The 15,118-nt window shown below is 46.6% G+C and overlaps 1 protein-coding gene across 3 annotated transcripts in view; it reads right to left on the minus strand.

The window, feature by feature from the left end:
* The window catches only part of CHD6 (chromodomain helicase DNA binding protein 6), a 338,823-nt gene that overhangs the window by 183,134 nt on the left and 140,571 nt on the right, over positions 1-15,118 (minus strand). For all 3 annotated transcript variants that reach the window (XM_075349913.1, XM_075349914.1, XM_075349912.1), the window contains exons 6-7: positions 11,334-11,399; positions 1,261-1,319 (exon numbers count right to left, since the gene is read on the minus strand). In XM_075349913.1, the coding sequence (XP_075206028.1) occupies positions 1,261-1,319; positions 11,334-11,399 (125 nt within the window). The remainder of the gene's footprint in view (positions 1-1,260; positions 1,320-11,333; positions 11,400-15,118) is intronic.

Consider the following 15,118-nt stretch of genomic DNA (forward strand, 5'->3'; position numbering starts at 1 on the left):
CCCTCCGCATAGCACAAAAAATACTATTTAAATTGCCCCATATGGCATGGTCTGGACCCATGTGCGTCACTGGTCTTGTTGGCACCTCCTTCAACCACACAACTGCGTCTTATGCCATCTGCATAGCGCCACCAATCTTGCTCCTGTGCAGGCATACTTCGTTCTACCCAGGTGAGGGCAGAGTAAAGGTACATTCACATATAGCGAGATCGCCGCTGAGTTACAGATTCTGTGATGCAACAACGACCTCACCAGCGATCTCGCTACGTTTGACACATAGCAGCGACCAGGCCCCTGCTGTGAGATCGCTGGTTGTGTTGGAATGGCCAGGACCATTTTTTGATTGTCGAGATCCTGCTGAGCAGCATGCATCGGTGTGTTTGACTCCTTACCAATGACCTCGTTGACGACTCAGCTCAGACACGTACCACTGAGATCGTTATACAGGTCACTATAGTCACTGTATCGTTGCGGCGTCGTTGGGAAGATCTGACTGCTTGACATCTCACCAGCGACCACGTAGTGACTTACCAGTGATCCTTATCAGGTCAAATCGTTATCGGGATCGCTGGAAAGTCGTTAAATGTGACGGGGGCTTAAAGTAATGTAATGCACCGGCTTTATTTACCGGTCATCCTCGCTCTTTGGCTGCTCCTTGTGCAAGCCTGTTAGAGGATTGTGCTCCGCGAAGTATGAATACATAGGAGCGAGATTGGGGGCACTGTTTAAATGACGAAGGACCCATCATCCACAAGAAGCAATGGGCAGGAAGATGTGGGGATAAAGGAGGGGCCTAGCAAGACCAGGGACGCAGATCAGACGGGACTGCGCCACAAGGGGTTTATAAAAGGTATTTTCTAGGAATGCAGAGGTATTTTGCTTTTAAACAAAATGTTAGACTGCTGTAAAAGTGCCATTAAAGCTGGTGGCCTTAGTTAATATTTGGAAAAAGGTTTTCTTTAGAGGGATTGTCCAGTCTCAATCCACTCTATATGACTGCAGATTTGTGAATCCTCACATTGCACACACTGTGCGCTGCGAGGATTCTCTAGTGTCAGAGTCGGGAATGGCGGTCACAAGTATGTGATATGCAGACTCCCGGCCAGAATTCGATTAGAGGGGTTCAAGTGTATTTATGTAATTAATAGAAATGGTGTGACCTGCTAAATGATTACTACAGATTCTCTCAAGCTCTGACCTTTCTTTGTCTGATCTAGTATTTATCAGTCACAATAACATATAAATCTTGAAATGACATACAAATTTCTATACTTGACATAGAATTCCTCCACATCCAATGGTATTCCTCCAGGAGTGAACTGAAAAAGAGAAAACATATTTACATGCGAATGTATCAAGCAGTGAAATATAATAATTTGTTTACAAAATACATCTGCCCCCTGAAAGGGTGAGAACAAGAAAAGCAACATACACTACTAACGATTCAAAGACTAGTAAATCACTTCACATTTAGTGCTCAATACAATGAACCGCAAGTCCTAAAAGCCAAGATTAACCAAAACAATGTATCAAATTGTTAATGAACAGATCATCATGCCAATTCAACCTCTGACTGACCAGTAAAGTGCAGCCCTGGCTGTTAGAGGTAGGCAACGACGCTGGGGAGACGTGATTTATTACCACTTTTGTGTTCTTTCACCCCTATATAGTACTTAATGAGCACTATGCAGTGAATAGAATCATCAGCGCTGCCAATGCCTGTACAGGACCTAATGTTAATCAGGTATTTCCTTGGCATATTAGATTGCTGGGTCCTAGCAGACTATTTTCAGCTCTTTAAGATACATGTGGCAATGCTTTCCCCTGTAACTGGGACTCTATGGACAACCCAGTTACACTGATTAAAATAAATAAATAAATAAGACAAAGAAAAAAAATATTCCTCGGAGATAGTTAAAGGGGTATTACCATCGCCAACATCCCATTACAATATATAGTAGGCGTAATAATAATAATAATAATAATATTAGCCAATATCTCCAATTAGAAATGTAGTTTAGTTCTCTTGATTAGCTATGTAACTTACATCATCTGCTGGGCATTGAATTCGCTTGGCATTGAAGTCAATGGTTAAGATCACGATCAACTAACAAAATGTTACTATATGAGTGGTCGTAACCATGGATACCCAAGCTGAAAAGCCCTGCACATGAGATAATCGACTTAATTAATCAAAATAACTATACTACATTTCTATTGGAGTTATTTGCTGACATTATTACAACTATTACATATAGAGAAAGGATCTTTGAGATGGGAATACCATTTTAAATATACTAAGTCATGAGAAAAAAGAGAATTTTGTTTACTTACTGTAAATTCTTTTTCTTATAGTTCCGACATGGGAGACCCAGACCATGGGTGTATAGCTTCTGCCTCCGGAGGACACAAAGTACTACACCAAAAGTGTAGCTCCTCCCTCCGGGCATATACACCCCCTGGATGACAAATCCAACCAGTTTAGTGCAAAAGCTGAAGGAGGACATCCACCCATAAGTAGAGATAGAGTAAAACCCGGAATAACCGGAACCTCTGTCTACAACAACAGCCGGTGAAAACACACGGAACAAGAACTGCCAACAGGCAACAGGGAGGGTGCTGGGTCTCCCATGTCGGAACTATAAGAAAAAGAATTTAGGGTAAGTAAACAAAATTCTCTTTTTCTTCATCGTTCCTTATGGGAGACCCAGACCATGGGACGTCTCAAAGCAGTCCATGGGTGGGAAATAAACAGAAACTGAGAAGTAGGCAAAACCTAACTTCACAAATGGGCGACAGCCGCCTGAAGGATGCGTCTGCCCAAGCTCGCATCTGCCGAAGCATGAGCATGCACTTGGTAGTGCTTCGAAAAGGTGTGCAGACTAGACCAAGTGGCAGCCTGACAAACCTGCTGAGCCGTAGCCTGGTGCCTGAAAGCCCAAGAGGCACCGACAGCTCTGGTCGAGTGCGCCTTAATCCCCGGCGGGGGAGGCACCTGAGAACATTGGTAGGCATCGGATATGGCCAACCTAATCCAACGAGCCAGAGTCGGTTTAGAAGTCGAGAGACCCTTGCGCTGACCTGTGGTTAGCACAAAAAGAGAGGTGCACCGCCTGAGAGCGGCAGTGCGTGACACATAGATCCGGAGCGCTCGCACCAGATCTAAAGTATGCAACGCTTTCTCAAAGCGATGCACAGGGGCCGGACAAAGGGAAGGCAATGAAATGTCCTGGTTAAGGTGGAAAGGAGACACCACCTTAGGGAGAAAGTCCGGAGTCGGACGGAGAACCACCTTGTCTTGGTGAAAAACCAAAAAGGGTGATTCCGAAGAGAGCGCAGCCAAATCAGAGACTCTCCTGAGAGAAGTTATGGCCACCAGAAAGACCACTTTCTGTGAAAGTCGAAACAAAGAAACCTCCCTAAGAGGCTCAAAGGGGGGTTTCTGTAAGGCCGTGAGGACCAGATTAAGGTCCCAGGAATCCAAAGGTCGCCGGTAAGGAGGAATGATGTGAGATGCGCCCTGCATGAAGGTGCGCACCTGAACCAGTCGGGCGATACGCCGCTGGAACAACACTGACAGAGCCGAGACCTGTCCCTTGAGGGAATTGAGGGATAGTCCTAGCTGCAGACCGGACTGTAGAAAGGACAGGATGGTCGGCAAGGAAAACGGCCAAGGAGCATGGCCGGAAGAGCGACACCAGAACAGGAAAATTCTCCAAGTCCTGTGGTAAATCCTGGCCGAGGAAGACTTCCGAGCCTGAGTCATAGTGGAGATGACCTCGGAAGGAATGCCTGAAGCCGTCAGGATCCAGGACTCAAGAGCCACGCCGTCAATCTGAGAGCCGCAGAATTCTGGCGGAAAAACGGACCTTGAGAGAGAACGTCTGGGCGGTCCGGGAGATGCCACGGCACCTCTCCGGACAGACGGAGCAGGTCTGGGTACCAAGCTCGCCTGGGCCAGTCTGGAGCAATGAGGATGACCCGACGGCCCTCCATTCTGATCTTGCGCAGGACTCTGGGCAAGAGAGCTAGAGGGGGAAACACGTAGGCCAGACGGAACTGGGACCAATCCTGAACCAGCGCGTCCGCTGCCAAGGCCTGAGGATCGTGGGAGCGAGCCACGTAAACCGGGACCTTGTTGTTGTGCCGGGATGCCATTAGATCCACTTCCGGAGTGCCCCACTTGCGGCAGATTGACCGGAACACTGCCGGATGCAGGGCCCACTCGCCACTGTCCACGGTTTGACGGCTGAGATAATCTGCCTCCCGGTTTTCTACGCCTGGAATGTGGACTGCGGATATGGTGGACTTGGAGTCCTCCGTCCACTGAAGGATGCGTTGAACCTCCAACATCGCCAGGCGGCTGCGAGTCCCGCCCTGGTGATTGATGTAGGCAACTGCTGTCGCGTTGTCCGACTGGACTCGAATGTGCTTGCCCGCCAACAGATGGTGAAAGGATACGAGAGCTAGGAGCACAGCTCTGATTTCCAGCACATTGATCGAGAGGGCTGATTCGGACGGAGTCCAAGTGCCCTGTGCTCGGTGGTGGAGAAATACTGCTCCCCAGCCGGAGAGACTGGCATCCGTGGTGAGGATCACCCAGGACGGAGACAGGAAGGAGCGTCCCTGAGACAGAGAGAGGGGCCGAAGCCACCACTGAAGAGAGCTCCTGGTCTGTGGCGACAGAGCCACTAGCCTGTGCAAGGAAGAGGTCCGCTTGTTCCACAAGCGGAGAATGTCCAGCTGCAGAGGACGCAGATGGAACTGGGCAAAGGGAACCGCTTCCATTGACGCCACCATCTGATCCAGCACCTGCATGAGGTGCCTGATGGAATGACGGCGGGGCTTCAATAGAGAACACACCGCCAGATGAAGGGACTGCTGTTTGACTAAGGGCAGCTTCACAAGTGCCAGCAGAGTCTCGAATTGCATCCCTAGGTACGCAAGTTTCTGGGTCGGGGTCAGAGTGGACTTGGGCAGATTGACAAGCCACCCGAATTGAACAAGCGTGGCGAGAGTGAGCGAGACACTCCGCTGACAGTCTGCACTGGACGAAGCCTTGACTAGAAGGTCTGAATAGGATAACTGAAGTGAGCACTAATATATATATTATGAGTGCAAGCCAAAAATTACATACTATATACGGATAAGGCTGCACATCAAACTTAGATAATAGTATAATGCCTCAAGCATATGGAAAAATATTGGAATATACAATGAAAAATGCTACTTGCTAATTTGAACATGTGAATAATGAATTGCATACCTGCCATGAATATTAGGAAAAAGGAGATATTTAGCAATCGCATTGATCAATGTAACTGAGCCCCAAGGCCTCGTCAAGGCATATCTCTATATTGGGGTCCCTAGCTCTGTGACCCTAACTGTGTGTCATCTCATTGCAATTAAAAACTGCTATGGGTGGAGAGGGGTAACTAAGGACTTTCTTATATAGGAGATGGAAAAAACATGGCCGAAAGGGGCGGAGCTGTGTTCACATTCAGAAAAAAACTACATATAACTGAATAGGATAACTGAAGTGAGCACTAATATATATATTTTAATAAAATATATATATTAGTGCTTATCCTATTCAGTTATATGTAGTTTTTTTCTGAATGTGAACACAGCTCCGCCCCTTTCGGCCATGTTTTTTCCATCTCCTATATAAGAAAGTCCTTAGTTACCCCTCTCCACCCATAGCAGTTTTTAATTGCAATGAGATGACACACAGTTAGGGTCACAGAGCTAGGGACCCCAATATAGAGATATGCCTTGACGAGGCCTTGGGGCTCAGTTACATTGATCAATGCGATTGCTAAATATCTCCTTTTTCCTAATATTCATGGCAGGTATGCAATTCATTATTCACATGTTCAAATTAGCAAGTAGCATTTTTCATTGTATATTCCAATATTTTTCCATATGCTTGAGGCATTATACTATTATCTAAGTTTGATGTGCAGCCTTATCCGTATATAGTATGTAATTTTTGGCTTGCACTCATAATATATATATATTAGTGCTCACTTCAGTTATCCTATTCAGTTATATGTAGTTTTTTTCTGAATGTGAACACAGCTCCGCCCCTTTCGGCCATGTTTTTTCCATCTCCTATATAAGAAAGTCCTTAGTTACCCCTCTCCACCCATAGCAGTTTTTAATTGCAATGAGATGACACACAGTTAGGGTCACAGAGCTAGGGACCCCAATATAGAGATATGCCTTGACGAGGCCTTGGGGCTCAGTTACATTGATCAATGCGATTGCTAAATATCTCCTTTTTCCTAATATTCATGGCAGGTATGCAATTCATTATTCACATGTTCAAATTAGCAAGTAGCATTTTTCATTGTATATTCCAATATTTTTCCATATGCTTGAGGCATTATACTATTGACTAGAAGGTCGTCCAGGTAAGGAATCACTGCCAACCCCTGGAGGTGCAGAACCGCAACCACTGCTGCCATGACCTTGGTGAATACACGAGGGGCCGTGGCTAACCCGAAGGGGAGAGCCACGAATTGGAAATGTTCCTCTCCGATTGCAAAACGTAGCCAACGCTGGTGTGAAACTGCAATTGGCACATGCAGATAGGCATCTCTGATGTCGATGGATGCTAGAAAATCTCCTTGGGTCATTGGGGCAATGACCGATCGCAGAGATTCCATGCGAAAGTGCCGCACCTGAACATGCTTGTTGAGAAGCTTGAGATCCAGGATGGGCCGGAAGGAACCGTCCTTCTTGGGGACTAGGAAGAGGTTTGAGTAGAAACCTCTGAACCGTTCCCGGGGATGGGAACCGGAACAATTACTCCGTTGGCCTGCAAGGATGCCACGGCCTGAGAGAAGGCGGCGGCTTTGGAGCAGGGGAGAGTGGACAGAAAAAATCTGTCTGGCGGGCTGGAAGAAAATTCTATCCTGTAGCCGTGGGAGATGATATCCCGCACCCACTGATCGGAGACGTCTTGAAACCACACGTCGCCAAAGTGGGAGAGCCTGCCACCGACCAAGGACGTTGCTGGCTCGGCCAGATAGTCAAGAGGAGGCTGCCTTAGTGGCAGCGGCTCCTCCGTTCTTTTGAGGACGCGGCTTCGCGCGCCAGCTGGGTTTTCGATCCTTGGCTGAGTTAGTGGACGAGGCTGAGGGCTTAGAGGATGACCAGTTAGAGGAACGAAAGGAACGAAACCTCGACTGGTTCCTGCCCTGGACAGGTTTCCTGGTTTTAGTTTGTGGCAAGGAAGTACTCTTCCCACCAGTAGCTTCCTTAATAATTTCATCCAGTTGTTCACCGAACAGCCGGGACCCAGCAAAGGGGAGCCCAGCAAGGTACTTCTTGGAAGAAGCGTCTGCTTTCCACTCTCGAAGCCACAAGATCCTGCGGATCGCGAGGGAATTAGCGGAAGCCACCTCCGTGCGGTGAGAAGCCTCCAGAATGGCAGACATGACATAGGATGAAAAAGCCGAAGCCTGGGAAGTTAAGGCAACCATTTCGGGCATAGAGTCCCTGGCGAGGGAATGTATCTCCGCCAGAGAAGCAGAGACTGCCTTAAGAGCCCACACTGCTGCAAAAGACGGGGAGAACGAGGCCCCTGCCGCCTCATATACAGACTTGGCCAGAAGGTCAACCTGGCGGTCAGTGGGATCCTTAAGTGAGGTGCCATCGGCCACCGATACAACTGTCCGGGCTGAGATTCTAGACACCGGAGGATCTACCTTTGGTGAATGAGCCCACTCCTTGACCACCTCAGGTGGAAAGGGAAAACGCTCATCAGAACTACGCTTTGGGAAGCGTTTGTCAGGACAGGCTCTGGGCTTGGTCACAGTGGCCTGAAAACTGGAGTGGTTAAAAAACATACTCCTTGCTCTCTTAGGTGAGGTAAACTGGTGTTTTTCTACCAGAGAAGCTTGCTCCCCTAACACTGGTGGATTGAGGTCCAGTACGGAATTAATGGACGCAATCAAGTCACTAACATCCGCATCACCCTCAGATAGATCAATCGGGTACATAGAGGTAGCGTCCGAGCCCACAGTAAAGGCATCCTCCTCGCCCTGTAATTCAGCTCGTGAATCAGAGCCGTGGGACGAGGAAGGAGAAGAGTCCCTGCGTCTCCGTTTAGGAGGACGGGGTCCGGGAACAGATAAAAAATCCTCTGTGAGCTCTGCAGAGCGAGTCGGAGCAGCAGAGGCGCCCTGAGAAGGGGGCTGATGCATGGTCAGCAGAGTCCGGGACAGCTGTCCCATGAAGTCGGCAAAGGACTGGGAGATAGCTTTAGAGAACGATGCTACCCAAGCCGGGGGTTCAGCCACCGGGGCTGGAGCAGCCGGAGGGACCCCTGGGGAGGCTCCAGGCTGAGACACCACCATGTTAGAGCAGGCATCACAATGTGGATAGGTGCTCGGTTCAGGCAGTATGAGCAGTATGAGCTGACATGCAGTGCATATAGAGTAAAGCCTTGCAGCCTTGCTCCTAGTGAGAGACATGCTGCTGAGGTGGAGGCTCTGCAGTAAAGAATACACTCCGTCAGAATCACCCCCAGAGAGTGTATAATAAAGTCCACAACCAGAGGTTGTGGCTTACCAGACCGCTTTTGTGTGCCCTCCGGTTCCACAGCTTGGACCCCCAGACAGATGCAGTAGCTGCAGCAGCCAGCGCCGATCAGTGTGTGAACGCTGATAAAATGGCGCCGGAGTGAGGAGGGGGGGCGGGGTTAGGTCCAAGAGCGGGAACCGGAGGGCCAAGGGGATATACAGGGGAGGGAAACATCTCCTCACTCAGAGAGGAGTGTCCTCCTCTCTGCTGAACGGTCGGTGGGCGGCGCCGCACTGTTCCCCTGCATGACTGACATGCAGGGGCACTGAAAACGAAACTAGGCCGCATCTGAAGCCGGGGCCTAGATTTTCACATGCGGCCGACGAGCAGGCACCCTCGGCGCGGTTCTCAGGAAAAAAACAGAGAACCGGCCGGAAATCACAGCACAGTGACATAACACACTCTCCCCACAATAAATGCACAAGGGACCCCTGAATAACGTCTCAATACTTAGCTTATGAGACGCAGGGCCAGGTCCCTGGGGGGCGAGCGCTCCGTCCGGCAGAATCCTGAAAGGGCTGCGGATGGAGACCGGTCTCCTGCAAAGCAGTGAGAACCGTGATGGCTCCCACTTCAAGCCAGAGCCTCAGGGGATGGTGAAGGAGTGCGGCATGTGAAGGCTCCAGCTTTGTAAAATCAACCTTAACAGCACCGCCGACACAGTGGGGTGAGAAGGGACATGCCGGGAGTCCAGATTGGACCCGCTTTTCTTCCAAATCTTTGAAATCAAAAATCAAAAAATCAGATGAGAATGCATGTGTGTGTGTGACCTCCTGAACACAAAGCATTGAACTGGTTGGATTTGTCATCCAGGGGGTGTATATGCCCGGAGGGAGGAGCTACACTTTTGGTGTAGTACTTTGTGTGTCCTCCGGAGGCAGAAGCTATACACCCATGGTCTGGGTCTCCCATAAGGAACGATGAAGAAAACTACATAACCCTTTTTAAATTCTATGGTTTTAAGTTGAGCATGTTTTAAATGGAACCGATCAGCAGAATTTCACACCCCAAACTATTTATATGTTCATGTATATAAAGACAAGTCCAGCAATACCTTTACATTCCCAGTCTGTTACTCTGTTACGGAAAATCAGCATTAGAATTGATAAATACATGAGGCTGTAGATCTACAGCCTCTGTCACTCCAGCTCTATATCTCGCCCAGCACCGCAACCTGTGCTTGACTGACAGCTCCTTTGCTTGAAGTCGCACAGCATAGAGACAGACAGTCAGGAGTCAGGAGGAGGCGGCACTGGGCGGGGAATAGAGTTGGAGTGACAGAGGCTTCAGATCTACAGCCGCATCTGTGGAGCAATTCAAATGCTGATTTCTCAGTAACAAAAAGAATGGACTGGCCATGTACAGGTATTGCTGGACTTATCTTTTACAGAACTACATGCATAAATAAAAAGTTTTGGGTGTGTAATCCTTCCAACAGATTATCATAACATTAGGTAAACATGACTTCAGATAAATTATACAAGTCATTATTTGACAAAAATCTTTCAAAAATACTGAAGCAGTGTGTAAAATAATAAAGTACACCATTACTGCTAACTTGGAATAAAGAGGGTAAGTAGCCATCACGTGGTATTAATCAAATGCCCTTAAAGGGGTGATCACTTTAGCTTTATGTAAAACAGAAGTATTGAAGATATTTACTATATAAAGTATGACAGGTTCTCCTCCTGTACAGCTTTCCTCACAGAATGCACAGCTCTCCTGTCCATACAATGGCTTCTGGTGAAGGCTCGTGTGACAAGACCAGTCCATCATCCTCCTCCAATTAAAGAAAACTTCACATAGGAAAGCTGTGTTTTGATAGACAAGCAATCTGTGCGGTCTGTTAAGGCCCTGTCATATACACAGATAAATCTGCGGCAGATCTGTGGTTGCAGTGAAATTGTGGATAATCAGTGCCAGGTTTGTGGCTGTGTACAAATAGAACAATATGTCCATGATTTCACTGTAACCACAGATCTGCCAAAGATTTAGCTCTGTGTGTGACGGGGCCTTTAGTCCGAGTACACTAGCGAGTGCAAGAGACGAAGTGGTCATACCTATATAATAGTAAGTGTACACAAAATCATGTCCAAAGCGCATCTGTTGAAATAAAGATAAAGTGACCAACCCCTTTAAATAACTGTACATCAGTGAGTGTGATGATCTATTTAAAAGCACACATTTTGGCATCTCAAGGGGCTGAAGCATTCAGGCATGTGTTCAAGGGATTGTTCAAGCTTGTGACATTCAATCTCTAACGAACTGCTGGAAAAAGCAGAGTGCTGCTCGCCATTCAGGGAATGGAGTAGAGGTTGAGCATTTGATCCTTAAAGTTCCCCAATCTACTGGACGGTGCAAGTCCAAGCGGTCCATTCCACACCAATCAACAAGTTATCACCAATTCCTTGGATGGATGATAAATAGTGATGAATGAGCATTGCCATTCTTGGGTGCTCGGTACGCGTAAAGAGCAGCTGGATGCTTGGATGGGCGCGACTGGAGAGCCGAGTAAAACGGAAGTCAATGGGGGTCCATTGGAATCTGGAATTATTCCAGATAAATGCTCGAGTCCCCCATTGACTTCCATTATACTCAGGTACTTGAGTCGCGAGAATCCAACTGCTTGTTACGAGTACTGAGCACCCGAGCATTGTAGTGCTCACTCATCACTAATGATTACTTGTATTCACCAGACAACCCCTACAATGGGTTACTGCAGTCCTACTATAGAAGCTTACATCTTTCTGAACTAGTCTTGAGGACAGGATCTTCTCAATTATATTGGCATCATCTTCAGGCGGCTCCTACAATACAAATAACATAAAAAGGCCATGATTATATTGTTCCCATTTAGTTTTTCTCAAAAAAACTTTTTTTGTTATAGAGTCACATCCATAAAGAACAGATGCTGCTGTGTTAAACCGATAAGAATATGAATATCACTGCTTGTTTTGAAGGTAGGGTGCAGAAATCACTTCATTCGATTGTACATAATTTAGTCATATGAATTCTTAAGAAACACATCAACTGTTGTGTTATATTGACTATAAATTATCTTATGCCAACAATTTTCATGCTTTATTTAGGAAATAATGGAGAATATACTGCTCGATTATTACTCTTGTCTAGTTTTTGGCGTTCGACAGTTTTGAATTTGCATCAAATTCTTTTACTTTGCATCTTTAAAGAAGCCTTCCCATGAAGATTTTTTTCTAATAACCCTTATTTAGTACCATGGGGTCAATGTGACCTCATGTACATTGGTACAACTAGTGATTTTTTTTTTCTTCATGGTACTGGACAAGGGTTAACTCTGTGCTTATGCTATAGTACCAGCCTGTTCATATACTCATCCATTTCTCCAGGATTTTCATCCTCTTCTCGTTCATATCATTGCTCTGCAGACTCTCCGGGTCACACTGTGCTCTGTGTGACCCAGAAGTGACTTTTACAATGTAAGTCTATGGACAGTCAGAACAAGGCTGCTTAGACTTACAATGTAAAAAGAGACTTCAGGCTCATGAACAGAACATGAGCAGGCTACTCTCAAGAGCAGTGACCTCACTGAGAAGAGGACAAGAGTGGAGCTAGATCCCAGAGAAAGCGGCAGTGACATCACTGGGAAAAGGAGTTGAGCGGAGCTAGATCCCGGAGAGAGCGGCAGTGACATCACTGAGAAAAGGACAAGAGCGGGGCTGGATCCCGGAGAGAGCGACAGTGATGTCACTGAGAAGAGGAGCAGAGCGGAGCTAGATCCCGGAGAGAGCGACAGTGACATCACTGAGAAAAGGACAAGAGCGGGGCTGGATCCCGGAGAGAGCGACAGTGATGTCACTGAGAAGAGGAGCAGAGCGGGGCTAGATCCCGGAGAGAGCGGCAGTGATGTCACTGAGAAGAGGAGCAGAGCGGAGCTAGATCCCGGAGAGAGCGACAGTGACATCACTGAGAAAAGGACAAGAGCGGGGTTGGATCCCGGAGAGAGCGACAGTGATGTCACTGAGAAGAGGAGCAGAGCGGGGCTAGATCCCGGAGAGAGCGGCAGTGACATCACTGAGAAAAGGACAAAAGCGGGGCTGGATCCCGGAGAGAGCGACAGTGATGTCACTGAGAAGAGGAGCAGAGCGGGGCTAGATCCCGGAGAGAGCGGCAGTGACATCACTGAGAAAAGGACAAGAGCGGGGCTGGATCCCGGAGAGAGCGACAGTGACGTCACTGAGAAGAGGAGCAGAGCGAGGCTAGATCCCGGAGAGAGCGGCAGTGACATCACTGAGAAAAGGACAAGAGCGGGGCTGGATCCCGGAGAGAGCGACAGTGATGTCACTGAGAAGAGGACCAGAGCGGGGCTAGATCCCGGAGAGAGCGGCAGTGACAGCACTGAGAAAAGGACCAAAGCGGAGCTAAATCCTGGAGAGAGCGGCAGTGACATCACTGAGAAGAAGAGCAGAGTGGAGCTAGATCCCGGAGAGAGCGACAGTGACGTCACTGAGAAGAGGAGCAGAGCGGGGCTGGATCCCTGAGAGCAGTGGTAGGTGAATATATGAACATACTGACACTATACTACATGCACATATACACACATTTAATGAAAAAACTTAATGGGAGTGTTTCTTTAGATCAATGCTCTACATTAATTTTGTCCCTTAATGTTCATTATTGTGAGCAGGTTTTCGGGTTTTGAAAGGTTGTCGACTGATTAATCAATTACAAGTTTTTAAAAAGTCACAAAATTTGGGTGCAAATGTACTCTATTACCTTACTGGAGTGATTTTATGTACGACAGGCATTTATTTTGGCACAAATTTAGTAACATTCCAGTGAAACATGAGAAACTTGCTACAAAAAATTGTAAAACAGACAAAAAAAGAATTACTCATTATGCGCAAAAGTCACGAACCGAGTATGCCATTTTGAAGAACATGGTGAAAAAAATGTCAGCAAAGACCACAAGACAAAAAGAAGAAAAGGGACTTTAAAAAAAAAAAAAAAAAAAAGAAGAAGAACAATCAATTGGGCCCGCAGTGTTTTTTTTCCATTTTTTTAGGTTACTTTTGAGCTTGTCATTATAAGAGCATTATGAACTTTCAAAGATCATACATGTGTTAAGAAACAGAGCATTTACCCGATGACTATATGATGGATGCGACCAGCTTTAGTCTACTACTCACAACTATTTTGATTACTCATGCCATGAAGCCTTGTGTTCTTTTTATCGATATATTTGACATATTGATATCCTAGTAAAATATTTCTTTATGTTTAATATATCTTTATTATTATAGTTCAGATTACAGTGGAACCTTGGTTTACGAGAACAATCCGTTCTGAGAGTGTGTTACCAAATTACTCGTCTAGCAAAGCAAGATTTCCCATAGGAAATCATTGGAATGCAGACAATTTGTTCCACAACTTATTCAATGTCCCATCCTGGTCCCCTATTGTGCCATTCCACACATGTACAAACACGCACAAACACACACATTATGCTCACCTTACCTTCCGTTCCATCGCCGGCCTCCTGGTTCTTGTAGTTCGCCAGTGCAGGATGTGTATCGGGTAACCATTGTGACCGATGCCGGACCTTCCGCTGCCTTTCAGTAGCGGCTGACAGCGGAAGTTCCTCCATAGTCGAGATGGTTACCCGATACACATCCGGTATCGGCGAACTACAAGACCTGGCAGGCCGGCGATGGAACGAAAGGTAAGGTGAGCAGAATATGTGTGTGCGGACTGCAAGAGCGGGTGAGAGCGCGGTGAAAGTATGGAACCGGAAGTGTGAGCGGTGAGTATTTACTCGTACGGCAAAGCTTGTTCGTAAACTGAGTTACAAATTTACAGCAAGCTTTACTCGTATAGCGAAATGCTCACAAACCAGGTTACTCGTAAAACGAGGTTCCACTGTATAGACATCCAAGAAAAACATTTCAGCAATCAAAAGAACATTTTAAATATGTGGGAGAATAAGGGCGGATAGCCTTAAATCGTAGATTACGTCTTCAGATTCACCAAAATTATGTGTCTTCTCTGGATTATACAGTTAGGTCCAGAAATATTTGGACAGTGACACAATTTTCGCGAGTTGGGCTCTGCATGCCACCACATTGGATTTGAAATGAAACCTCTACAACAGAATTCAAGTGCAGATTGTAACGTTTAATTTGAAGGTTTGAACAAAAATATCTGATAGAAATTGTAGGAATTGTACACATTTCTTTACAAACACTCCACATTTTAGGAGGTCAAAAGTAATTGGACAAATAAACCAAACCCAAACAAAATATTTTTATTTTCAATAATTTGTTGCGAATCCTTTGGAGGCAATCACTGCCTTAAGTCTGGAACCCATGGACATCACCAAACGCTGGGTTTCCTCCTTCTTAATGCTTTGCCAGGCCTTTACAGCCGCAGCCTTCAGGTCTTGCTTGTTTGTGGGTCTTTCCGTCTTAAGTCTGGATTTGAGCAAGTGAAATGCATGCTCAATTGGGTTAAGATCTGGTGATTGACTTGGCCATTGCAGAATGTTCCA

The sequence above is a fragment of the Anomaloglossus baeobatrachus genome, chromosome 5 (genome assembly GCF_048569485.1).
Source record: "Anomaloglossus baeobatrachus isolate aAnoBae1 chromosome 5, aAnoBae1.hap1, whole genome shotgun sequence".
Classification (NCBI taxonomy): Eukaryota; Metazoa; Chordata; class Amphibia; order Anura; family Aromobatidae; genus Anomaloglossus; species Anomaloglossus baeobatrachus.